Source organism: Polyodon spathula, chromosome 9 (assembly GCF_017654505.1).
Source record: "Polyodon spathula isolate WHYD16114869_AA chromosome 9, ASM1765450v1, whole genome shotgun sequence".
Taxonomy (NCBI): domain Eukaryota; kingdom Metazoa; phylum Chordata; class Actinopteri; order Acipenseriformes; family Polyodontidae; genus Polyodon; species Polyodon spathula.
Window position 1 is genome coordinate 17,907,234 of NC_054542.1, and position 27,345 is coordinate 17,934,578.

The 27,345-nt window shown below is 36.8% G+C and overlaps 1 protein-coding gene and 1 long non-coding RNA gene across 3 annotated transcripts in view; one reads left to right on the plus strand and one right to left on the minus strand.

Annotated features, from left to right (window-relative positions):
- Positions 1 to 27,345, plus strand: part of LOC121320452 (interleukin-1 receptor type 1-like) — a 51,799-nt gene that overhangs the window by 14,132 nt on the left and 10,322 nt on the right. Inside the window, 6 exon segments of the mRNA XM_041258787.1 lie at positions 7,007 to 7,065; positions 20,478 to 20,549; positions 22,119 to 22,374; positions 25,014 to 25,197; positions 26,115 to 26,280; positions 26,567 to 26,632. Of these exon segments, the coding sequence (XP_041114721.1) occupies positions 20,483 to 20,549; positions 22,119 to 22,374; positions 25,014 to 25,197; positions 26,115 to 26,280; positions 26,567 to 26,632 (739 nt within the window). The 5' untranslated portion in view covers positions 7,007 to 7,065; positions 20,478 to 20,482.
- On the minus strand, positions 3,917 to 11,539 carry LOC121320455. 2 transcript variants are annotated; one of them, XR_005950851.1, is made up of 3 exons: positions 10,436 to 11,539; positions 7,373 to 7,499; positions 3,917 to 4,152 (listed from the first exon to the last, which is right to left on the minus strand). It is a non-coding gene; the product is annotated as an uncharacterized LOC121320455 (long non-coding RNA). The 2 variants fall into 2 exon arrangements; XR_005950850.1 differs by having other exon boundaries at positions 7,373 to 7,460; positions 10,436 to 11,535.

The following is a 27,345-nucleotide window of genomic DNA, read 5'->3' on the forward strand; positions in this document are numbered from 1 at the left end:
GTAAACTATGAAACCTGTATTGAAAATTTAGTTTACAAAACAATACAGTATTATAAACCGCAATTTACAAACTGACTTGATCAGAAGGGTTAAAAAATTAACTCTTTGCAAAATGTTATTAAATGTTTCTTTGTCCTTGAAAACAATGTTTCCTTCTTGCTGCAGACAAGTCTCCCACATCACCTTGCCTTTTACAGAGCCTACTGTCTGACTGCAGCAAATTAACACCTGCTTTTCAGAGTTCTTAACATAATTAAGAAAATAGGAGGCCCACAATTACCGGCACCTTTAATAAATTAGACAGAATATTTAATAGACCTCATTTGCAAAGTCCCCTCCCAATTTTAGCGGTTTCATTCAGAAACGCCCCAGAATTACATATGCATCAAGGGCTAAAGCACACAGAGACATTGCCCCCGCAAATCACGTGTTAATTGCTTGTGTTTTATAAATCCCATCCAAGAATTAAGAACCCTCAGCGCCCGTTTTACGGAAAACATGTGCAATCCTTTTATAAATCTGGGCCTGAATATCTGTGGCTACCAATGACATATAATGGTGCCCAGTTCTTACATATGTCAGACTTGCATTGAAATGCTTGAATATTTGACAATCCTTTTACTTTTACTACCTGTAAGTAGTAAGGAAAGTTTGGGGTTGGAAATTTTGCAATGGCTATTCACTTTAGTGACATATTGTAGAGTTATGAATTGTGAGATGGAAACAGGCCAGCAAAGCTCCTACTATGATCCTTACGTCTATCAGATTTGCTGTCTTGTCCATTGTGACTAAAACTGGCACTCCTTTTGTGTGGACTAAGAAAAACAAACTGTAAGCAAATCTAGAAAAATGGCATGTAACGTTGCAAAGATACTACTAATATGAGACGGATGATTTTTGTGAACTCTGACTACACAGTGCAGTGATGACCAGTGTAGCCAAGAATCTGTCCGGTTTAAGTAACTGTTTATATTTTTATCCTTAAATAGAAACATATCAATGTAAATAAATCCCTAGCTTTATTTCTCTAGACAGCGAAGTAAAACTTTTGAATTGAGTAACCTGAAGGGGTGTTTGTCAGAGATGGCAATGTTTCTTAAGTGGCCTGAGTTGTTTAAACCAAGAACAGACAGAGAGAGTATTTTGATTTCTCAGTTTAACACTCTTTACACATTTCCTTCTTTCTGTTTCAGTGGTTGAAGATTTCCTTTTTTTGTTGTTATTATTCTTCATTCGTGAGAAATGTGCATTGTCAAATGGTTGAGAACGGAAATGACCCGATGACTGTTCTCTCAAGGGCTTTATTGCTGCCCAGTATAATTTAACAGTTTGTGTGAAGAGCATTTAAAAGTACAAATTTAAAAACAAATTTCCATTTACAGTGGCAGCAATTGCATAATGACATATTGTGAAACCATACTGCATTTCTGTTGCATTCTCAGGGTTTTTCAGATCACTACCATCTGGACCAATGTGTAGGTAGAAGGGAGTACAGTAGATAGGATCACAATCCTGGCTTACAGGGCATTGCATTACATTTAGGGCACATTGGTTACAAAGGGCAGGTGAACTGTAGCGTGAATTTAATCACTGTCTTTGCTCCTTCAGTATCGCCGGATGTGAAAGACTATGTGGCAGGCCTGCCCCTGTAAATAGTACGGTTTGCTTTGGTGTTTCTAAATTAAATATGGTTTTGGGTTGGGTTGTAAATAAAATGGGTTTAATTTGTTTAATTGGATGACCGGTATGGGTGGTTAGACCTCTCTTCTTGCCTAATTTAAAAGGAATGTGCAGCAAGTTGCCATCGAGAATTGAACAATCTATAGTAAATTAGCCCTGCTCACTTGCCTTTAAAAAGAGCCCGAAAAGCCAGTTTGTTCTTTTTGGGGCTGTGCTGTTTGTGTGTTTGGTGCTTTGTCTGCACAGCCTGGAGGTGAAGGAGGAGAACCCTCACAGCTGAGTATAGAACCAGGGTGAGCTTCAGCACGATCCCTGTGTGGTTAAGCAGGATTGTGGACTCTATGGTAGGGATTATTTTAGAGGATTTTTAATCCTACCACAGTTTATTTAGTTTATGTTAGGAAAAAGTTTCCTGGTGTGGGATATCCCTGTGTAGCGGAAGTAGTGCACGGGCTGAGCTTGGCCACCTTTTATTTCTTAGCTGTTTTTGAACTGTGTTTTGTTTAGTTTTTCCTTGTTGTTATTCATGTACTGCCAAGTATATATCCTCCGGCCATAGGGCTACCTTTGCTGGTACCCTAGTGGTGGCCACCAACATCAACAGCTTAAATAAATAAAACCTGGACGCCTGAGCGGTGTTTCAAATACAAACCCTCTGTGTCTCTCACATTTCTCAGCAGATACCCACACCATAACAGTATACCATGTTACAGACTGATAAACAGGGATTGCTCAAAGTAGGGATTCACAGAAATAATTATTCTTCCTCATTTGTCTAGCACAGTGGTTCTCAGACTTTGTCATAGTGAGCCTCCCTGAGCTATAAAAAAATAACTGCGTCTCCCCAGTTTACTAAAACAGTATAACAAAGTGAAAATCCTATGTTGCAAAAAATGAATAAAAAGAAGGTATTTGTTCAATATAGAGCAGTATGAATTTCACAAGTATTAATTCAAAGAGTACAAATGTAAGCAGCTAAAATGTGTTTTTTTTTTGTCCTGTTAACTTTCTTATCTTAGTCGGTTTTAATCTAACTTTATAACTGCTGCTTTTGTATTATTATGTGTATACTGTTATTTAAATCTGTTATTTAAATGGTCTGATTGTGGCAGCTGTATACAAATGTATTGTGGTTTGTTCTTTTTTTTTCTGCTATGTACTGTCCAGTGCTTTGCGATACTTTCTATAAAAAACACTACATAAATGCAATAAATAAAGAAAGAAACTCATTGAGCTTCCTCTGAAAGTACTTTACGGGTTTAGATATTAAGGTGGGGTATCTTGTTTTGAGATGCAAGCATAGCTTGCAGGGCTGCATACTGTGGTTTGCCATTCTTTCACCGCATAAAACACACTGAGGCTCGGTGCACTGCTGGACCTGCTCCATGTAAAGCCCAGTTTTAAATATGCTTCGTCATATTTTCGGCTTCTGCGTTTTGCTGGAACCACTGCTTCTGCCTTCACTTCAGCTTGCGTTGTACATTTTTCTGCCTTTCTCACAAAACAACCCATTTCTCATTAAAATTGTTTCTCACTGTAAGTGCGCTGCTGATACTGTTTTTAAGTTTACTTGGGGAGGGGAGGGGGAACCATGCAATGTACACGTGACGTGTCACAGTTGCTAAGGAACAATAGCACGTTAAACAAAAGCTTTTTGCGTTATTTTATGAGTTATTTTTAAATATAATACATTTAAAATATAATAATTTGTTATTTTTTTTCAAATCATCCAACCTCCAAAAAAAGAAAAGGACACTCTGCTCGCGCTCCTCCTTTGACACCTTGTCGCGACTCCCTTGGGAGGCGCGCCCTAGTTTGAGAACCGCTGGTCTAGCACAATCTGGCACGAAAATGTTGTTTTTCCTCCATAATATTTAATTGGCTCATGTTTTAGTTTCTATGCCGAGTTTTCAGGATAAAAAAATACAAAAGATACAAAAATGTTTAACTGGTTCTTTTAGTCAATAAATTTAAATAGCATTGAAAAGATAAATGTAAATATTTCTTTGGAGGCTTTCCAGAATTCAACAGAAAAATAGTTACTGTAGCAGGTACAAAAACAGGGAATTGAAAAATATAATTAGCTTTTTTATGGTAACTTCAAGTACTATTAATCAGAATACCAGGTGTGTCATTGTGATCATGTGGTTTGCAGTGTACAGGTGATGCAGGTGCTCCAACAATGACACACACTAAAGCTCACGGTTCAAAACAGTTCTTTATTTCTCTGTTTCCTGTTTTGTAACCGGTTAAATAGTAAGGCTGGCTCTACACAACAATGTGTATTGCCAGCTTATAAACCACAGAGTTCAGTCCTGAAATAATAATACAAAGAATAACACACAACACAGACACGGTCACTTCTCCTGAAGTGAGTGCTCTTAGTGCAGGTGCGGTACAAGGCAAGGTCGTGAAGTGTAGTCTGGGCATAATGCTGTCCTGTAGCAACAGCTCTCGGTTTGTGTTAGCCATCTATCAGTGACAAACACAGACAGTTAGTTTCCACAAAAAACAAAACACTTAACACTTACAATACACTTTTCACAGACCGTTTCCTTTCTCGGTTTTTCTCATAACCACATCAGAGGAATAGATTACATCGTCACATCCCCAATTATACCCTTAGTCATGCCCCCTGCGATAGTAATTATATCCTGAATAACTATAGACCCAACCTTATCAGCTGGTTTTATAATAATTTCTTTATCAGTCAGAAATACAATAATTCTTTGTTGTAAATCACCCTCCCGACCTGTCAGACTGCTGAGAGAACAGGGTTCCCTGGACAGGCTGGCCTGACAGTTGTTTCCCAGGGTTCAAGGGAGGTTGGCCAGCCAGGAAGGGGGTGAGACTCCGTTGTAGTAACACATTGACCCAGAAGGGAAATGACGTTTCAGCCACAGATTGCAGAGGCGGTTGCACTCGTTTACCAAGGGGTCGTGTGTGACAGCATAAAAGGGACTGGAGAATCGTAATCTGTTCCTTTGCACTGGTTTGTGTAAATAAAGTGAGAAGGACTGTGAGAGACCCCGTTCCTAAAGTAAAAAAATACTGAGTGTTTTATTTGTTTTGTCTTGCACGTTACCAGACATCTAGCACAGTTCTGGAGCTGTCACCAAGGGCCAGCACTAAGCTGGAAAGGCACTTCACCAATAGTCACTAAATAAACTGTATCACCCACCACGAGCACTACTGCACGCACCCAGGACTGGTGACCGTGTATGTATTATTGTGGGTGTTTATTAGTTGGGACTGCAATCCTGTTATTGTTTACCCCGTGCAGTCTAGGTCACCAGACCTGGAATATAAAATAAAGTTCACTGTTCCAGACTGGATTACAGGGCTCTGTCTGTTTAATTACTGCGCTGCATCACTACTGCACCACACAGTCATTAACTCATGAAGTGCCATTCTTTCGATCTTATTCAAATTTTATAGGTATGTGGATTACTTTGATTTGTCAATTCCTCATCAATATCACCCTCCACCAATCTACAGAAACTATTAACAGAAGCATTGGTCACAGATGGCATACATTTACTCAGGTTTAAAATGGGTATAGTTCGTTGGTTCTTTAGGCATTGACTTAATATTCCTAAAGAACTTTAATAGCTCTGTTTTATCTAGAAAAGGATCTGTAACAGTAGTTGGTACAAAAGAAAGACCTTTAGTTCGTACAGTCACTTGATCAGTAGAAAGTTCTTTGCTGGACAAATTAAAAACTACATCTTCATTGAGAAAGTTTCTTTTGACCTTTTTATTCTTCTTTCCCCCTCTCTTCCCCCTTCTCTTGGTGCTGAATTTTATGGTTGAGAAATCTGATATGAACTTTGTATTGGAGCTAAAAAAGATATGGAGGTTGAGGAGGCCATTGATCCAGAAGACTCCAGTGAAGTGGAAGACTCTGCTCCCGATATATTTACGATTTTAACCTTAGACCGTCCACTCCCATAGTTCTGTCTCCGTAACCACTTGACAGCCAGACATAGATTTTATTGTTTTTACAATCCAGTGTATCATATTGGAATCTCTTAATCTTGAACTTTTGCAACTCAGAATTGAAGTTTTCAACTGTTTTTTTTTTTTTTTTTTTTTTTTTTTTTCTTGTACAGAAATCATTGCATTATGGTCGAATTTCTTTTCCACCTCCATTTGGCAGGCAGCAATGAACTATTTTGTTATAACCATTTCTTTCGTTGTAAAGTCCACAATTAATAACATCAAGTCCATAGAACACTGCACTCATAAAGAAGACTATTTAATTCCAAAAAGCCATTTTCATTATTTATTCTTTATTTCACAGCTTCATTTTTTGAAGAACAAACAGATTAAAATTCTAATCCATAGGGAAAGTCACAGACATGTTTCAGCCAAAAAGCCTTCATCAGTGTGTATACACATTGCTGAATTAAAAAGAATATGTTAAAGATATTTTATACATTTCATACACCAAAATTGGCCCCTTTTCTAGATATGAAAAATATGTTAGATATATGGTAAATATATGTTTTATGTATTTAAAATATATAAATGTGTATAAATGTTAAATATATCATTAATACATTTAAAAGATAAGGTACATATATTGAGAAATATAAAATGCATAAGAGAAATACATGATGTACACATTTTAAATCTGAAATTTAATATATGTACTTGTGTATGGCACATATTAAAAAAAGTCAGATGCGGTACCTTCCGTTCAAGTCAAATGTTTTTTTATTATTTACACACACGCATGCACGGAAGCGCGCACACGCACACACACACACACACACACACACACACACACCAGTGGTCACGCGCGCGTACGATGTGTGTGTGTCACCACCGTATAATATATATCTATCCATATAGATCTACATATAAGGAAAGGTTATTATTTTTTTTTTTTATGAAAATAAGATTTGCAAATGCAACTTACCTGTCAAGTCAAGGCTGTTGCGAAAGTGTATTGAGTACATTATACAGTAATGAAAATAGATAAAACTAGCTGCAGTGATCATGTGGAACAGAGTGGATTGAAAAGGGGTCAAGTATCAAAGGGATTACGAAGACGTTATGATGCAATTTAAGATCATGGTTATCAGAAAAGCTGATTCATCCAGCAATTATCGTGCTGCTGAAAAATTTATGTCAATAAAGACAACACAGGCGGGGACAAAATTGCTATGGAACGCCTATTCAGAGCAAATTGCTTTGAGGACTGTGGCTTGTCTGTGTTTTTCACTTACATTACTATTTTTGACAGAAGCATATGGTCATAATAACAGCACTCACTCACTAAAATTATATAGAGACTTTAATTATTGTGTGTGCATTTCAGGATTACAATCAACTATTCAAACTTCACTGCATCAGAAAATTTCTACCACTGATGTAATGGTGAGTAAAGAAATGTTTATTTTTCAATTTTCATTGCTGAAGTTGTTTTATCTGCTTTATTATATAATGCCATCTTATCAATCCTTATGTCTACTGTAAACTGTTGTAAAGTATCGTCTTTGAAAAGATTTCAAAGTGTCACTGTCACTGGTTTGCTGTTCTGTGACCTGTGATCAGAGACACAACATGACAGAAGTGGGTATTATAGGCCATAACAGACAATCACTAAACTAATATAAACTGATTCCAGTATAGATAGTGAAGCGTATATTATTGGTAGTCAAACAATTTTGGAAATTACACTCACCATGCAGTGTTGCCGATCCGCCAGATTTTGCCGGGTTTTGTCGATCCCCATTTAGTCGCTGCCTCTGTTGATCAGTGGGATCTTCTTCCTGCAGTGATTTAGAGGACGGATCTCAAACCCCAGTGCACTAAAGCAGACATTTTGAAAAGCGCTTTGAAACTGATTTTAAAGTTATAAGTGTAGAAACTCTTTAATGCTCTACTGCCAAATGCATTTTTCTGTTATTTTTCTTTCCACACAGCACTGGATTTTGTGTTATTTTTGGGATTCCGTGATTCCGTCCGTGTTCTCGTTAACGCGGATTTCATAGGGCCTTACATTTAGCTTTCACAGACTGGGATAAACGTGGTATTTCCTAGTGGCAATCCTGTCATGTTTTCAATGGGACTAAGTTGTACAGAGCATACCTGTGTACAAGTGGTCTGTGCTGTGATTTCTGTGCTAAATGCTAAGCTATCAGCATTCTTCAAGAAAAGAAAGGACATGCGCCATGTGTGATATAATTAGGGTTTCTGTTTTTCTGTTTTTATTAATTTCATTTTCGGTGCTTATTTTTAGCAATTTTTTTTGTTTTATGTAAAATAAATAAATAATAAATAAATAAATAAATTCCAGGGCTTTCACTTTCAAATTGTTGTTTTCGGTTACTTTCCAAAATTCTTTCGGTTACTTTCTAAAATGCCTGTCATAATATGTATTGTGTAACTTGACAGTACTTGCAAAACTTCACTTGTACATTCTTTCCTTTGTTGTCTTCCACAACAAAATCCTTATGGTCACGGGCATATTCTTCTGGAGTTTTTGTGTGTTTAGGCATTTTCTTTCATTTTGCCACAATTTGCAATTCTGTTTTAAATTCCACAAGCTTGTAAATCAACCCTATCGAACTGTAATATAGCTTTAAGTCTCCGAGCAAGAACGATTGTAATTGTAATCTAATTTTAAATCTCACAAGCATGTACAGTCCTCTAGTAGAAATGTAGGAATTTACTGTCACTCAGTAGTTGAGATGGTTGAAAGTATTCAGAATGAATCAATGTGAGATATAATTCAGGAAGGATGAACATCGCACCTCCACTGGGAAAGATATTTATTATTTGCAGGTTATATTATCATATTTTTTTCATGAGGAAAGGGGTCAAGTCAGCGTGAATTGAGTAACCATTTCCAATGTTGTTCTGGTGTTTATTGAATATACACTGATTCATGTTTCTTTGTATAGGGGGGGTGTTTTATCATTTTTTATTCGTTAAAACCGAAATCCTACGCTCTAGATATAATACATGGCTTGTAGCCAGTGGCTGTAAATAAAAACTAAAAACTAAATGTACTACTAGCATTTGTTTATCAGGTGAGTTATACTTTCTAATTTTGGTATTTTTAGAAAACATATTATGATTAAATGTGGTTGGTTGTTCATTCAAGTGCATAACAATTAACATACTTATCCAATTAGGTCAAGTGTAACATAGTTAGACAAATTAATAAATAAATAACCAGTTGCTTACCAAAGTATATATGCAGCGTTGGGGAGTAGCGAGCTAATAATAGCAATGCTACTGTAGCAAGCTACTTTTTTTGGTAGCTTTGCTGTGAGTTACTTATTTTACAGCAGCTTTTACAGTAGCAAACTATTTTTTTGTGTGGAAAATGTAGGTGGCGTTACCGCTACTTTTTTTCCTTCTTCAGTAGAAGCACAAATAAACTGTCACGACCAGTGTTCCCTCTAAGCTTTTTACATACTGAGAAACTTGCTGTTTTGACTGAGAAACTCGAAATTATCAGTGAGAAACCTTCGGCCACGCATTAACCCTTTTAATATATTTTTGTTGCATTATACAATTTTGAAACAATATTCCAACACAAGTATCTCAACAATTTTACAATTTACTTTAAATTTAAACAAGACATTTATTGTTGCTCTGCCTCTGATTTTGAAACATCCTCTGATCCTATGCAGCCCTGTCAGTTTGTTATCATAGATATAAACTGCATGCTTAACTGGTGGCCTGCATAAAATTGCTTTATACTACTGCATAAAACACCGGCGTCTGCACTGCCTTCAGTTGTAACTACCTTTAGTGCTACTAACTGTTCCATTGTTGGGAATACCAAATTCCATTTTTCAAAAATGGCCAATTCCATTTGTTCCCACTTTTTATCAATGTATTAATAATTAAATATGGCATTTGAACACAACATTGGTAGTTAAAATAAGTAAATGTAATAAATATTACTACAATTCAATCAGACTTGTTGCCGTAATAGTAAGTAAAGCACCTGAAGTCACTTCAAATCTTTCATAATGTTTATAGACATCACTTGGCTCATTGCTGGCATTAAAATAAGCAGGAAAACCTAAGAAGTATACTACAACAGTTCAGAAAACCAAATGTTCTGCACAGCTGTGAGAATGATATTTACAGTCTTCCACTAACACAGTAAGTAGTTCGTTCAGTCTACAAATAAAGGTGTTTTGAAAATGCATGTTTAGCTTATTGCTGGCATTTACATTAACAATAAATATGAAACAGTTTAGTAGCAGTCCAGCAATGTTATGTGAGAGTAATCCTATGTACAGTATTCCACACATTAAATTTAGCATTTTACTGGCATTATAATAATAACCAGGATAAAATATGAAACACTGATAAAGGCGTGTTGACTGACTCGTTGCTCTAAAACAGGTTCACTTCTGTGTATTACCCGATTGTAATTTAAATAGCGCCCCTTTTAATGTAAACGCATAAATAATCCTCTCAATTGTTTCTTTCCTAATTCTGCAGTGTAAATTGCAAGATTTAAAAGAGTTGTGTCTCCAGACAGAATGTCTTTCTGAAATCAACGGTGTGTAGTGTAGTGACTACATCCTTTACACAGTCAAGTGATCAATTTCCTTTAAGAATTGTATAGCTAGAAAAAATAGTTTTGAGCTCATCAGAAAACATAACTCAATTAATAAATGATCATGGTTTAAAATAGCACATTATAGCATCATTAAAGGCAGGTAACATGAAAAGAAAAAAGTAAACAATAAGGGAATACGTAATTAATTTTGCTTACTTCAGGAAAGCTCCGCCTTGAGCGCAGTACGTTGGGTCTTAGTTTTTCAGCATAGAAGAATGCAGTGCTTTGTCGTTATTGCCGTCTTATTTGGTTTCTTATTCCCTTTGTCTACTGGCATCATGATAGGGAGGTGAATCGTAATTTTAGATTTTAAGAAAATAAACAATGAACTGGCTTTTGCAAACTGTTTTCATTTAACTTAAACATATCTAAAATGAATCGGGTAGGTGTGGCACCGATGCAGCCGCAGGTGAGCCCCGTCAGCTGTGCACTAAGTCCGCCCAGCAAATATGTAAATGACTGATTTGTGTCAATGATCGTTGTGAGTTATCAACCTAGCAAAGACTGAATAAATCCAACCCCTCTATCTCCAAGGCCACAAAAGGTTGGTTAATAATTCAAAAACGTTTATGTTTTCATGATACCTATACCTACCAATTGTGTAATTTTTGTGTTGTTTGTAGGTGGTTATGATGTTAAAAAAGCGCCCCAAATATTTAAATTGGGTTATTTATTTATTTTAATTTTTTTTAATGTTCTGATTGTGGATTTTCTTCCGGCCAAAGGGGATTAAAAGGTCAAAGGGTACTGTGTACTATTCCTTTTGTGTCCAGTCCAAAATAAAGAGCGTACCCCCCAGTGCCACGGATTATGACACAGCGGCTAAGTCTAAACTGCATTGTACGCTCTTCATAAAAAATGCACCTATTATATAATAAAATCGACTGCTTATGGGTGTTTGTGTGCACTTTGCAATCAAGACTAATGCTAAAATAAAATTTTAAAAAATCTTATTGCGTGAGGTTGGTTTTATATTTGAAGAAATTTATATTTTTTAATATGGCACGTTTCGTTGTGTTGCCATTAGACCTTAGTAAAACAAACTCAACTCAGACATACATAAATATTTTGATACGCACTTGTAGTTGATATAATTGTATGTGAATATATAGTTTTATATTTTGATTCATAACTGATAATCGTACAACGATTTCAAAATGACTACATTCATGATGCGCACTCCCATAGGAGGATAAGTCGCACACGCTGTGTTTGCCGGACCTAATTATGATATTTAATGGTATTGACTCGTACATGATCACGCGAATCTCATATAAATAATCAGATTTCTTTTAACTCTGTCTTACTGAAACATTTCTTGTTTTTCTTCGTTTTGTGCAGCCGCCATGTTGAGTTTCAGCAGAGACATGGAGTGAAGTCACATGATGAATAAACTCGCAAATAAAAAAATAAAAATAATGGACATGGTACATCTTCTTCAATTACTATACACTTAAATGTGTATTTTCAACTAATGTGCTGATTTACATTTTTACCAGTTTCAAAACATTTGAGATGATTTCTGTAATGGTCATTTTTTAAAAGGGAAATAAAACAAAAACCGTCAAAGTATAAGTAAAGTGATTTTTTTTTATGTTTACCGGAGTATTTATACTTCCAAATAATGCAGGAAGACTGTGCTTCACTGATTTTAGTGTTCAATAGTGGCAGAATCGCCAGACGCTTGCTTTGCCCACCCTGTACCAGGCAGTAGATTCGCTGGTGACCGAGCTCTGCACAAATGTGATGCGCATTTTTACAGAGGGAAATCACAGAATCAGCTGCAAAACAGATACAAATACGCTTATGCTAATGCTTTGTAAGAATGGTCTCAAAATAATAGGTTTACCTGATGTCTCGATTGAGGATTCATGTTGTTTTTTTCTGACTTTATGTGAACGAAAAGACACACATTTGCCCGTTTTCCCATTGGAAATAGTGATATTTTGAAATTATTCAAGTATTCCATTCTATATTGCAAATCCATGTATTTAAATGGTTTAGCATAGTTGCATTGTATTGATGCTACTACTACTAGCCCTGTGAGTGTGTGCACTATCTGAGCTGCCCTGTGACGTTTGACCAGTCATACCATCTATGTCACTGCTGTCTGCTTGCAAGTAAAAACATGCCTTTTAAATTTATCCTGCGTACACCTAGCAGAGTTTCTACTCACACTAATCATGTTATTTATAGAAGTGCATATTGTGCATTTGAAATACTGTTTATGCTGCATATTTCTAGTATCGAGACTGAAGTTATGATTTAAGATGTTGTAAACCAAGAGTTACATATCGTTCTGTCTCATTACTATTTCTGGCAAATGTATAGATCTTATGCATCATTCCATTTGTTAATAAGGACAAGTCAAATTTTGTATAAAAAGGAATGCTGCTTCCCCTTAACGCTGTTTAGCGCCTTCCAGCACTCTCAGCAGCAGAACTTGTTGTCATTGTCTCAGAGGGAGGGAACTTTGACTGGACGCCTGTGAAAACCTAACCCAAATATCTTACAAAACCACACCTGATATAGTAATAATAATAATCTTTATTTTTATATAGCGCCTTTCATTTTTATGTACTTGAACTTGCTGTCAGTGAGCAATTAAATTGTTATTTTACTGCTAACATGCTTTATGAACCTCTTCAATCTGGTTTTTGACATCTTGTTAAAGTCACCAATGATCTTTTAATGGCTGCAGACTCAAGTGCTATATCAATTTAGATTCTACCGGATCTTAGTGCCGCATTTGATACTGTAACTCATGAGATCCTACTAGACAGATTAGAGTGTTTATTTGGTCTCTGGCACTGCTCTTAAATGGTTTAGCTCATATCTAACAGGACGTCAACAATTCATATCCCTGGGTGGGTTTAGTTCTGAAGTTGGGTCAGTTACATCTGCTGTTCCTCAAGGCTGTATTTTGGGCCCCCTTTTATTTAGCATGTACGTGTTACCTCTAGGCCACATTCTTAGATCACATGGTTTGAATTATCATTTTATGCTGATGACACCCAAATCTATATTCATTCTAAACCCAACATTGCTCTGCTGCCTCTGCTCTTACAACTTGTATCTCTGATATCTCTGTCCTGGTCACAAAAGCAAAGTTTGTGGGGAATAATAGCCATTTATTTTCTATACTTTTGAGGCATAAGCAATTAGAAAATAACACTTACTACCCAGGGAAAAAAATGCGCGCATTTTAGCCTTAAAGGGAATGCTGTCAGCGACACTGTAAACCCCCTTGCCAACAATGTAAGATAACCTCTGACCCGTGAGCTGTTTGCATCACGCCGCCTCAGCAACACATGTTGGAGAACACGTGTGCACGTATTGTTCAAACTGATGTGCGATGAGTCTAAGATTAATATAGATATTATAGAAAATACAAAACATAGTTGGCGACTTAAAAAAATGAGTGGTTTTATTTTTTTTTTATAACTGTGCTTTTGAAGATATGTATGGAAATGCATATCACTCAAAGGACGAAATGGTTATTGTAGCTCGGAAAAGGCTATTTTTTTGTCCTGTGGGAATCGTGCTTTAAACAGCTGTTGTAAACCCGAGACCTATAAGTGCTCGACAAGTTCACAATGAAAAAGAGGAGGATGGATTTGGTGAGCTAAACACCAGGTAAGGTGTTAATTAAATAAATGTTGTAAAATAATTGGTTATTTTTTAGCAGTTATTTTTAACGTTTTAGCCTCTCGAAGTGCTTAACAGAGAAAACCCGCCCCTTCAACTCTATGATTGGTTAAATGTTGTGTCAAGAAGTAACACAGCTGTCATGTGGTTCCAAGATTTTTTTTGCCCAGCAACCCGCGCATGCCGCCTCCTTGTGCGTCCCTGTGCAGTCACCGCAGACCACTATTAACACCGAAAGCGCAGGGGAAACTCAGTGGGCAGTCTAGTACGTCATGGCTGTATGTACAAGCAACAGACAGTACATGCCAGCGGGAAGGGGAAACTGTTTTTATTCAAAAGACACAAAGCTTAGTTTAAAAAAAATAAAAATAAATAAACATAATACAACCTAATTTTAACCCACCCCCACACACCATCATAATGAGAGGGTGAGGTCGAGTCGTGCCAGGTCAAACTCAACCTCTCTAAATCTGACCTCCTTTTCTTCCCCTCCTCATCTTACCCCTCCTCTGATCTCTATCTCCATTCCTCTGGAATCTACCATGTTCTCTCCCCCTCCTCAGCCAAGAACCTCAGAGTAACCCTGGACCCCTGCCTCTCCTAATCCCAGCACATCTCCACTCTAGCACGCACCTGCCATTTATTTCTGAGCAACATACGAACAATCCGACCCTTCCTCACTAACAACTCCATGCAACTCCTCGTTCAGGCTGTGGTACTCTGCCCTCTAGACTACTGCAAATCCCTCCTGGCTGGCCAGCCTCCCTGCGCCCGCCACCCGTCCACTCCAGCTCATCCAGAACTTCACTGCTCGCCTGGTGCTCTCTCTGCCTCGCTTTTCCCACAATCCACTTCTCCACTCTCTCCACTGGCTCCCGATCACCGCTCGCATCCAGTTCAAGACTCTTGCTCTCGCCTACCGATGCTACCTCCAGACCCTCATCTCTCCCTACACCCCCACCTGACTGCTCCGCCAGCACTAGAAGACTGTCTGTACCTTGTCTACGCTCTCCTGCCTCCAGAGCCCGCTCCTTCTCCACCCTCGCCCAGCAGTGGTGGAGCAACCTTCCTATGGATGTCGGGACTGCCCAGTCTCTGACCACCTTCCGGCACCTCCTCAAGACACACCTCTTCAGACACCTGCTAAACTCAACTCATCCCTTCGGTAGAGTACCAGACTGGTGGTCCTTTGGTGAGAAAGTTCACAGTTTGTCCACAAGGCTAGATCTATTGGACAATTTTCAAAACTCGACAAAAACGACTTAAGATGGAGAACTGACAATGGCAGCAGATAGCGCATGAATGTCCTATAAAAAAAAAAAAAAAAAAAAAAAAAAAAAAACGTTGAAAATCAATTGGACGGTTGGTTTGCCCACCACGTTGGATTTGCGCAAAATATTCAAAGATCTTCTTGTCTGAAACTACATTGTTGATCAGCACCAAAATTGTCACATTTTCTCATGACAAGATCCTTTTTAAGTTTTGTAAAATCCCTGCTTACTTATTGCTCCAACATGTTAACCTACAGCGCTAATATTCATGATTAGTTTCTCTTATCAACTAATTAAATTCAGTCCCTTGTTTAAATTTACAGTGAAGGTTCACCCTCTTACGTTAGGACGTTGTTGACATTCCTTGATTTGCATCATTATCGACAGTACGAAGATCAATCATGAAACCAGGACTTAAAGCTTGTGCTGTAGTAACACTACCTCTAATAAAGGGGAACAAGGCTAAAATATGCACAAGAACACAACTATGGACTATGGAACAATGGTCAATAGTGCTTTGGACTGTTGATGGATGGACAATGCCACCTGTGCCATCTGCCAGTTCTGTTATCAATTCTTCTTTCTGTTCTTTAAGGATATTATCTTCAAGTATTGTTCATCCTTGTTAGACAGCTTTTTGGGTCTTCCAGTCCTAGGTTTGCCAATTACAGATGATGTTTATCTGTACTTGTTGATTATGCTTCAGATACCACACCTTGAAAATCAAGAGCTGTTTCACTCAATGTTTTTCCTTCTTTATACAAGTCAAGGTTGTTATAGTCAGTCAATAGTAGAAAACACTAGCAGAGGTTTTGAGTAAATATTTGATGCTCATAATGCATCAGAGTAGAAAAATGCAACATATCTAAAATTTTTGCACAGCAGTGTATACTTGAGAAAAAACAGATGCCTTCGAGAAAAAGGTTTGCCAAAGTTCTAAAGGATGTCAGGAAGTGTATCACATTCTGTTGAAGTCTTTTTAACTAAACAGGAAGTGAATCATTCCAATATAAACATTGAACAATGGACACAGGAGTCTACAGTATTAATTTTAATCATTTTTAGTGGTGGGTGTAGTGCTGGTAATGCTTCTCCTTTTATTTTTAATTTGTATTAGTACTAAACTGATTGCCTTTAAGGATTCCTCAGTATATTTAGTGCATTGTTCCTGCGTGACACAGGCTTTGTAGCCAATAATAAAATTTAAAAATATGTATGTGGTGTTGTGATGGAAAATGAAATCAGAAAGATTTCAAAAATCAAAAGACTTTTAAACTTTTACAATAAAAAAAATATATATATATTTGTCACTAAAATATATTAAAAAAATTCATTGGAAGAATTAATTCCAAGCTAGATTGTGATTTTAAATTGAAAGATCTTTTTTTTTCATTAAGCTAGAGCCTACCCCTAAAAACACATCTGTCACTCTGCCAAGACTGTCAGGAGGGCAGGGCACCGAGACACTCGGTACTGCAAAAAAATGCATAGGCATAATTTTTAAATGCATCGGTTTTGTTTATAATATACAGAAACCTGATGTAGTAAAGGACATTTATTTGCCTGTTACAAAATTATAATTCTACTCATTATGCAGTCTTTTTGGTAATATTTCTTAGCAGTCAAAGTCATGAAAAAATGTAAAGAATGTTATTATACAACACTTGATTAAATCATTTACCACTGAAAAAGCAGGAATGTGATTATATAAATAATTCATATATTAATATAAATAATCCAATTTAAACTAAATCTGCATTGCAAAGTCATGTATTCCATTCTATATTGCAAATCCACGTATTTAAATGGTTTAGCATAGTTGCATTGTATTGATGCTACTACTACTAGCCCTGTGAGTGTGTGCACTATCTGAGCTGCCCTGTGACGTTTGACCAGTCATACCATCTATGTCACTGCTGTCTGCTTGCAAGTAAAAACATGCCTTTTAAATTTATCCTGCGTACACCTAGCAGAGTTTCTACTCACACTAATCATGTTATTTATAGAAGTGCATATTGTGCATTTGAAATACTGTTTATGCTGCATATTTCTAGTATCGAGACTGAAGTTATGATTTAAGATGTTGTAAACCAAGAGTTACATATCGTTCTGTCTCATTACTATTTCTGGCAAATGTATAGATCTTATGCATCATTCCATTTGTTAATAAGGACAAGTCAAATTTTGTATAAAAAGGAATGCTGCTTCCCCTTAACGCTGTTTAGCGCCTTCCAGCACTCTCAGCAGCAGAACTTGTTGTCATTGTCTCAGAGGGAGGGAACTTTGACTGGACGCCTGTGAAAACCTAACCCAAATATCTTACAAAACCACACCTGATATAGTAATAATAATAATCTTTATTTTTATATAGCGCCTTTCATTTTTATCTACTTGAACTTGCTGTCAGTGAGCAATTAAATTGTTATTTTACTGCTAACAAGCTTTATGAACCTCTTCAATCTGGTTTTTGACATCTTGTTAAAGTCACCAATGATCTTTTAATGGCTGCAGACTCAAGTGCTATATCAATTTAGATTCTACTGGATCTTAGTGCTGTATTTGATACTGTAACTCATGAGATCCTACTAGACAGATTAGAGTGTTTATTTGGTCTCTGGCACTGCTCTTAAATGGTTTAGCTCATATCTAACAGGACGTCAACAATTCATATCCCTGGGTGGGTTTAGTTCTGAAGTTGGGTCAGTTACATCTGCTGTTCCTCAAGGCTGTATTTTGGGCCCCCTTTTATTTAGCATGTACGTGTTACCTCTAGGCCACATTCTCAGATCACATGGTTTGAATTATCATTTTATGCTGATGACACCCAAATCTATATTCATTCTAAACCCAACATTGCTCTGCTGCCTCTGCTCTTGCAACTTGTATCTCTGATATAAAAAACTGGATGTCATGTAATTTTTTACACCTAAACTGTGACAAAACTGAGGTTATGCTGCTAGGCACTTCTTGCCAGCTAGGTAAAACTAATGCCCTAAATTTATCTGCTGATGGCACCATGCTTGAGTTTACTTCTAAAATGAAAAATCCTTGCCAGACTGCAATATGTCCAGAACTCTGCAGCCAGAATTCTGTCCAGGTCTTGTACCAGAGATCATATCACTCCTGTTTTGGAGGCCATGCTTCGGCTGCCTGTTAGGTTTCGAGTTGATTTTAAAATTCTACTGCTTACCTATAATGCTCTTCATAGGCTGGCCGTGCTTTATTTATCGGTCTTTTATCATTTTATACTCCCGCAACCTCTGCTCACATGATCTAAGACTGCTGAGTGTCCATCGTGCTTACCTAAGCACTATGCTATGCCCCTAAATTGTGGAACTCTCTTCCTATAGAGATTAGGGACTCTGTTACTTTGAGTGTTTTTAAATCGAGTCTTAAGACTTTTTTAGAAAGGCTTTCTTATGATTCTGTATTTCTGTTCTGTGTTTTGATGACTTGTTGTATCTTCTTTTGTTAAGCGCTTTGAGACAAATGCTTTTAAGGGAGCTATATAAAGTTATTATTATTGATCACCATCACAAATTGCTTTACAAGATATGAGACTAGGGTGTGTGAACTATGCATCAGCTGCAGAGTCACCAACAAGAACATCTCACCTGAAAGACAGAGCACAAGGAGATTAAGCGTGTGTAAGATGTGTGTTCAAGACACATAGCACTAACCAATTATATAACACTTGAGAGAGGAATTTGGTTTCATTTTTTAAATACCGGCCTAAAATATTTAAACTCTTTTTTTTTAATGTTCTAAACAAAAGGAACTAAACGTTAAATCGGAACTTTAAATCTGCTTCTAAACTGGCAACTGGCTAATTTTAAAGAAAAAAAAAACAGTTTTAAAAATCTAATAGTAGACATGAAAAGGGACCGCCAACAAAATGGAAGACAGGTTTGAACCAAAAGTGAGTGAACAGAAGAAAAATCTACATCAAATCAGTATTTGATGTGACCACCCTTTGCCTTCAAAACAGCAGCAATTCTTCTAGGTACACTTGGACACAGTTCTTCTCTGGATTTAGGCAGCCTCAGTTGCTTCTCTCTCTTCATGTAATCCCAGACAGACTCGATGATGTTGAGATCAGAGCTCTGTGGGGGCCATACCATCACTTCCAGGACTCCTTGTTCTTCTTTACACTACAGATAGTTCTTAATGACTTGCTGTATGTTTGGAGTCGTTGTCATGCTGCAGAATAAATTTGGGGCCAATCAGATGCCTCCCTGATGGTATTGCATGATGGATAAGTATCTGCCTGTACTTCTCAGCATTGAGGAGACCATTAATTCTGACCAAATCCCCAACTCCATTTGCAGAAATGCAGCCCCAAACTTGCCAGGAACCTTCACCATGCTTCACTGTTGCCTGCAGACACTCATTTGTGTACCGCTGTCCAGCTCTTCGCGAACAAACTGCCTTCTGCTACAGCCAAATATTTCAAATTTTGACTCATCAGTCCAGAGCACCTGCTGCCATTTTTCTGCACCCCAGTTCCTGTGTTTTCGTGCATAGTTGAGTCACTTGGCCTTGTTTCCATGTCGGAGGTATGGCTTTTTGGCCACAAGTCTTCCATGAAGGCCACTTCTGACCAGACTTCTCCGGACAGTAGATGGGTGTACCAGGGTCTCACTGTTTTCTGCCAATTCTGAGCTGATGGCATCGCTGGACATCTTCCGATTGCGAAGGGAAGTAAGCATGATGTGTCTTTTATCTGCTGCAGTAAGTTTCCTTGGCCGACCACTGCGTCTACGGTCCTCAATGTTGCCCGTTTCTTTGTGTTTCTTCAAAAGAGCTTGGACAGCACATCTGGAAACCCCTGTCTGCCTTGAAATTTCTGCCTGGGATAGACCTTACTGATGCAGCATAACTACCTATAAATAACAAATATAATCACTTTTGTTAAAGCACACGTTTCACTAGTTAAACAGGAGAAGTACACAAGGTAGTGATAATCTAGTATAAAAAGAAAACCAGATAATTTAATGCATCTCAAGATTGTATTTCGTCTATTATTCATACTGATAGAAGACGTTACTTGGATCATAACGTTATAGCTGGCTATTTGCTGCTGTTTTTTTTTTTTTTTTTTTTTTTTCAGTCAAAATTTTGATAAAGTAATAATTCTCTTTTTAGTGTGGGTGAAACCAGGGTTAACATTATAACAAAACTGGTGACTAAAGTGAATAAACCACAGAAAACAATTTGCATTGGGTATTTTGTAGAGTGTGATGTGAGTTTCAATAATGCTCTTTATATCTGCTTTACAGTTACTATGGCCACTACACTGTTGACAATCCTTTTAATTGCATGTGGTCATGTCATCTGTGAAATCAGTGGAGGTAAGTACAAAAAAATACATTTATTAAATGGTTTCCCGAAAAGTAGACTATTTTCAGATCTAGAGAAAGTTTAAACCACTGCCTATAAGATCTTAGGTTTTAGAGGAGGTTAAATCTAATGATTTATATTGATATGTGTCAATGATACTTTGTAAAGATATATTATCACTGTGCACTTTATGAATTGGGAGGTTTTTCAGGTGATTGCAGATGTTAAAAACTACAACACTTGTTTTATGTTTTTAATATTTCAGTCATATTGTTAGAATGCATCATGGGGGATTATTTAAAAAAAATACAAGTGTTCACATTTGTATCAGATGTTGTGTATTTTTTGTTAAATATTATTGTTTTCCTTTATACTGTGTGGCTCCTTTCCCAAACATATTCCAGCTGGAGCATTTGATTCTGGAGTAGAGATATAATTATCAAAGTTAAAAGAAACATGAAAAGGACAGCAGTAAATCAATAGCCTAGTAGAGGGTACATTTATGACAGCACAAAAGAACAGCTCAACCCAATCAATTCTATGTCCCCCTGTCACAAAGACGGCCGGAGTGGGTGGTGTCAGACCAGAAACAGGAAAATAAACAGAGAAAGAGATGGATTTTGGTGGAGCTTTCGCTCAGCATTTAATAAATAAACAGAACAGAAAATAAACGGTGGTTACAAACAAAAACACAGGGACACGGCACATTCGCCAAAATAAACAGACATAAACAAAACAGACTAATACTACACAACACACGGTGAGTAGATATTTTAAATACGATTATTCTTACAAGTATTACCTCCGTCTCCTATCCCGTTCTCCACTCACCGAACACCCAACCGCGAGTGGGTGTAAACGTGCTGCTTTTATGCAGCTGTACCAAGACTTGACTGCTAATCAATCATTCAATTGGAGTCTCGGTACAACTGCACGTGAATTAATAAAGTGCAGTAATATATATATATATATATTACTTTTTACTTGCACATGAAGTGCTGTGCAATCCTCGTGCCTAAATACAAATATACATTTCTAAACACACGTGAAACACAGACCCGTTTATATCCCATGTACCAATGACTATACACCAACATTAAACACACAACACGCAACATATAACAGATAATATACTCAGGGGCGGGCACTTTGTCATACCCCCCCATAGTCTCATTTATCTAGCTGTATACTGGGGGTATCTATTGCATGATACATTTTACAAACTAACTGCAAAATGCTTCTCATTAGTGATTCCCATTAGTGTGCAGGCTTATAGAGGATTGTCATAATCCCTAGGATTAATAAAGCATAAAGAAAGAAGAAAAGTTTGTGCAAGATGTTTAAGCTTGATTGATAACACTGTTTACAAATTACTTGTTTCGATGCACTGGAACAGTAAGACCTGAATTAACCTGTCACCTCAGGGATTGAATATGTCTGCTTATTCATGCTGTATCTATCACTAGCACTGAAAAGAAAAGTCAGTTCATCACGGAACTTCTTAGTTAAGAAGGTCCCCAATACAGGTTTTACTGTATTAAAAAAACACCTCTTTTACTTTAGTGTTGATTCTTTTTTAGAACATTGTGACGACTATGGGGTGGACTTCCATCGCTTCTATGTTGTTCAAGGAGAAGCTGCAGTGTTAAAATGCACACTGCTAGATCCCACATTAATGGAACCTGTAGGTAATGATACCTATAATATCACTTGGTATAAAAAGGAAACAGGGAAAGAATTATTTGGAGATGGGGACACAATACGTGCAGTTGATGAGCTCCTTTGGTTTCTCCCGATCTCCCTGAACGACACAGGGCACTATGTGTGCGTTCTCAGGTAAACCCTTTACATTATGCATTTATATGACAGCTCTTTATTAAGTTATTTATTCAGATACTAACGAAACCAACAATACAGTCATTTCTTTTTATTTGATGTATATTATAAAGTCAGCACTCGCATATCCGACCCTATAAAATTCTGACTTCAGTGACGGTTAAACGAGTGTGATGCATATCTGATTATTTCATTTTGGCCCGTTCCAACCCTTGTGTGTTTTTTCAGGGCTCACAAAGATACAATGTCAAAAATACATAGCTGAAAGGACTGTGTTTTAAAATAAGTAGGCTTCCATTTAGATGTACTGTAGTTGGTTTTGTTGGTACAGTACTATATTTTCAACAGATGAAGTATTTTAGTTCAGAATGATATGATTCCAAAAATATCATTTGCAGAGAGACGACACCTGGACTGTAATACAGTACATACTTTTATATCTGCTACGTATTGTAGCAGTATGTAAAATTCCACATTAACAACCCAACAGCAAAATTAAATCAAAATTTTACCCATGCACAGAACTGCGGAAAACATAAAAGGCAATGCAATTTAGCAAGAGATTAAAAACAATACCACCTCCAGTTTCCAGAATTAAAACAGTATCCAAAGTCAGTCTTGAAATTGCAGAATATAGTGCTTGATAAGGCCCAAATGTCACAGTTCACTACAAATGAAAATGCACAAAAGTAACTAAAGATCACAGATTTAAAAAAAAAAATGCACAGTATCTAAAACTGTTTAATGATTAACTGTTTTACATTGCTGTAGCTTGTCTCGTTCGCTTTATTTTTGCTGCATTTTCGTAATGTGAAATTGGAGGAAGAGCTTTATACTGCACAATAGACAAAGCGCGTATGAACAAACACATGTGTTGCAAACTAGAATGTAAATGGAGAGCTGGTAGACATCAGGTCCATTATTTAATTTGAAAAGATAATATTTAAATATAGGGCTGCACTATCCTCTGCAAGATCAGCGTATAATTAAACCTCATTGAAATAAATAAAAATAATCCTTTCTATTTCAGTCTATAGCTAAGTTAACTAATCCTCCTCCAGAGTGTCCAATCAAACAATCATCGGTAAGTTGTAATGGCTTCATGAGTCACTTTAACAAAAAAGTTACTGACATTAGGAATCAGATTCAACAGCGTGATCAAACTATGCTACTTGCACTACACCAATCCACATTTTGAGCATTTTTCTTCGATTAGTCAAATGGATCTGGCTAATATAATTAAGAAGATGAAATCCACTACATGTGCGTTAGATCCTATCCCTACTCCACTTTTTAAAGACATATTCTCCAAAATAAATACCACAGCATTAAATATTGTTAATATTTCCCTTTTGTCAGGTATTGTTCCTTACTTTTTCAAGACTACAATAGTAAAACCACTGCTCAAGAAATCTACCTTAGATCACAAAGTTCTTAATAACTATAGGCCTACGTCAAATCTATCATTTAGGAAGAGTAGTTGCCTAGCAACTTAACAAATTTACATTTACAGTAAATTTACAGTATAATCGTAAATCTCGAAAAACTACTCAATTCTAAATCTTTGGTAGTCATTTTTGTATTACTTTAGTATAAATACATATTAATTTGGATTCATATGTTGTTGTTTTTTTTTTACTTTATGTGAACGAAAAGACACACATTTGCCCATTTTCCCATTGGAAATAGTGATATTTTGAAATATCACTGTCCTGGTCACAAAAGCAAAGTTTGTGGGGAATAATAGCCATTTTCTATACTTTTGAGGCATAAACAATTAGGAAATAACACTTACTACCCAGGAACAAAAATTGTGTTACATAGTGTAATAACACAGTGTTGACACTAAGGTACCAGCAACAGTAACCCTAGTGTCACATTTAATAAACAAAACAAAACAAAGCTAAAAATAAGTTTGGCAAACAAAATGCCAAGCGCTAGTCTTAATAAAAGAAACGTCCTGCTCCAGGAACCAACTACCCTACGGTAACCTTCTCTATACTGGTTTTCGGATCCACATCCCCTAAACTGACGTATTACTGTTGCGTCCGAAGTTCTGGCCTCCCAGCGACTCTGGCAGGCACTGTCTTGCAGTTGAAGGGTTCCGTAGTAGTTTCTAGATAGCGGACGCTCCCTTTCTTGATGTCAACAAACATGCTTTCCCTCAGCACCCGTCTGTGTGTCAATGGCCATGCAGTAGCCTTAAGCTGTGGTGCAGATGTTTTTTTAACTCTGCGCAGCATCCACAGACACGCACCCCAGTCAATCTGGACCTTCCGATCAGCTCATCCCAAAGTGAGCCCACCGCTCAAGTGGTCGCTTAGCAACTCGTCTTCTGCCTCTTCCCAAAGGGACAGACAGACAGACACTCCACGAAACAGCAACAGGGCTCCCTATCACAACACCTTCCTCAAATACTGCAATAAAAATTTGCGCCTTTCAAAAACCATAGTATATGTAATTACCGGTGCCCTTGAATAACGGCTGCAGATGTTTTTAGCAATTTAAAATAAATGGAGCAGCATTAATTCAAAGTAATACAGTATTAACAGTGCTGTGTAATATACTAATGTTAGAAATAATGCTGATCCCTGCCAGTGAGAGTTACTTATTAATCACATTTTCTTTTGTCCTTATAGAACTACTACTCTTTGCATTAAGCAAGCTATATATCTTGAAGTAAAAGAGAGAAAGAAGGACAGTTGCATTCACACGTATACATATTTGCAAAACCTACCAGCTTCATCCAATGATAATGTGGTTTGTCCAGATGTGAATGTCTTCATGGATAAATCAGAGAGTCATGAGTTTCTTTGGTACAAGGTAAGTTCTATACAGAACTGAGAGACTGTGTCATTCAATAGCAGATTATGTATGTAACTGCACATTATAGTGTAATAAAGATGATTTCTAAAAAGTGTTTTAGACGTTTAAAGGGGTATTTTTTGCACTGACTTGATAGGAACCTATTTTCAAGCCATTGTAAATTCTAAGGCATAAACCTGACACAAATTTCAAGAGGAATTTTGCAATTTATTACATTATTGTCAGGCTGGTAAAAACGAAGCCACACAAAATAAAATTAGAGTAAGCCCTTTTACATACTTTCATTGTTGGTCAACACAAAAATAAACAAAAGTTTTCAGGCACTCTAAAGGCAAGAGACAAGTTTCTCTGGTACAGATACCAACATATACCATAACACTTCTTATCCAAACTGTCCCACATCCCAACCCTGACTAGGCCATTTGTAGCTTTGTATATCCACCTGGGTGATTTTTTTTTTTTTTTTTTTTTTACCAAGTTGAGTAATTCATTATCAAATTGACCAATCAATTAAGGCCATAGCCTCCCCCATTCCAGCCACTTTCTCATCCAGCTGGAATGAAAGGATCCAGGGACGACGTATTTCTGGTTTTATACTAGATAATGATACACTAGATAATGAAATAGAATATATTGCAACTGTAACCTGTAAGCAGGAGTAAGAAATACAGACAGGAAGCAAGTCTGGTCTGTAATGAGGGAACAGCCTAACCTGGGGGCTTGAAACAGTGCTGGAGCCTCAGTGTAACTAACTCAGTGTGCTTAGTACAACCCATAACAAAAATGATATCTTTTTTTTGTCTAAACAGACATAAACAATCATTTTAATACCATGAGTTTACATTTTTTAGTCTTAACCTGGATATTTGAAAGAAAATTGTTTTATAAAAAAAAGTCACATTTTTGTCGTTCAGGATTGTGAGCTGATAGAAAATGGAAACAGATATGTATACAACGACAACAAGCTATTAATCCGCACCGTGGGATCTGAAGATAAAGGAGATTATACCTGCATGGTGACATTTACTTTAAACAACACACAGTATAAAGCATCCAGAACTGTACTCATTGATGTAAAAGGTACATGAATATTGTTGTGCATTCAAGTATAAATGCAGGAAATGAAATCATTTGCATATATTATTTTGGGCCCTATTCAGAAAGCTTTAGCTCATGTTTATATAAAAAAATATTATGAATAAGTCACAATAGATTCATTAATATCAATTGTAAAAAAAGTTGCCGGAAATGTTATATCCTCCACAACATTAGAATGTTAGAAGAGACAATGACTCCTTGTGAAGGACATTTTAAAAAATTGTTAAATGCCAGGCGCTACTATTTACTTATTTTTTTCTTTTTTTAGTAAATGATTGTCATGTACCCCCTGCTGTTACTAATCCTGTCAATGATACCATTGAAGCTTGGCCTGGTAAGTGATCTGTTAACACATTATTTCATGTTTGCATACAGTATTTCTGGAGAACCGCTTGTCCAGTTGGCATGAAACTTGGTTTTAACGTTATTTAGCAGAAGTTACTGGCAATATCAGATCCTTGGGATACTGTATGTGGGGATGTCCGTCCGTTCATTTGTATCACTCATGCACTTTTGCATATCTCTGGAGAGCTGCTTATCTAAAATTCATGACACTTGATATTCGCAATATTTAGAATTCATGACACTTGATATTCGCAATATTTTGCTTATGTTTGAGTATCAGAGTCTGAGTTGTCTGTCCATCTGTCCATTTTTATGGTGCACTTAGTTTTTCAAATATCTGGAGAATTGCTTGATCAAACTGTGAGTAAGCATTCCATTGCTAATTCTTATTCTATACCATTCTGCAATATTGTTGAAATATTGTATGTCATGGTCATCACCTTTTTCATCATACTGATTGCTTTCATTTTGAATTCACAACTGTGGAGGGGGATGTATATTACTGTCTAATTCCCCACATCCTCCTTTGAAACTAGAATATGTTTGTTCAAAATAATTCAATAAGGTATTTGAAATATTTGGTGACATCTACATCTAAATGTTGTGAGGTAGTGGCATTGTAGATTAGAACTGAATGGACCTATTATTATTATTATTATTATTATTATTATTATTATTATTATTATTATTATTATTATTATT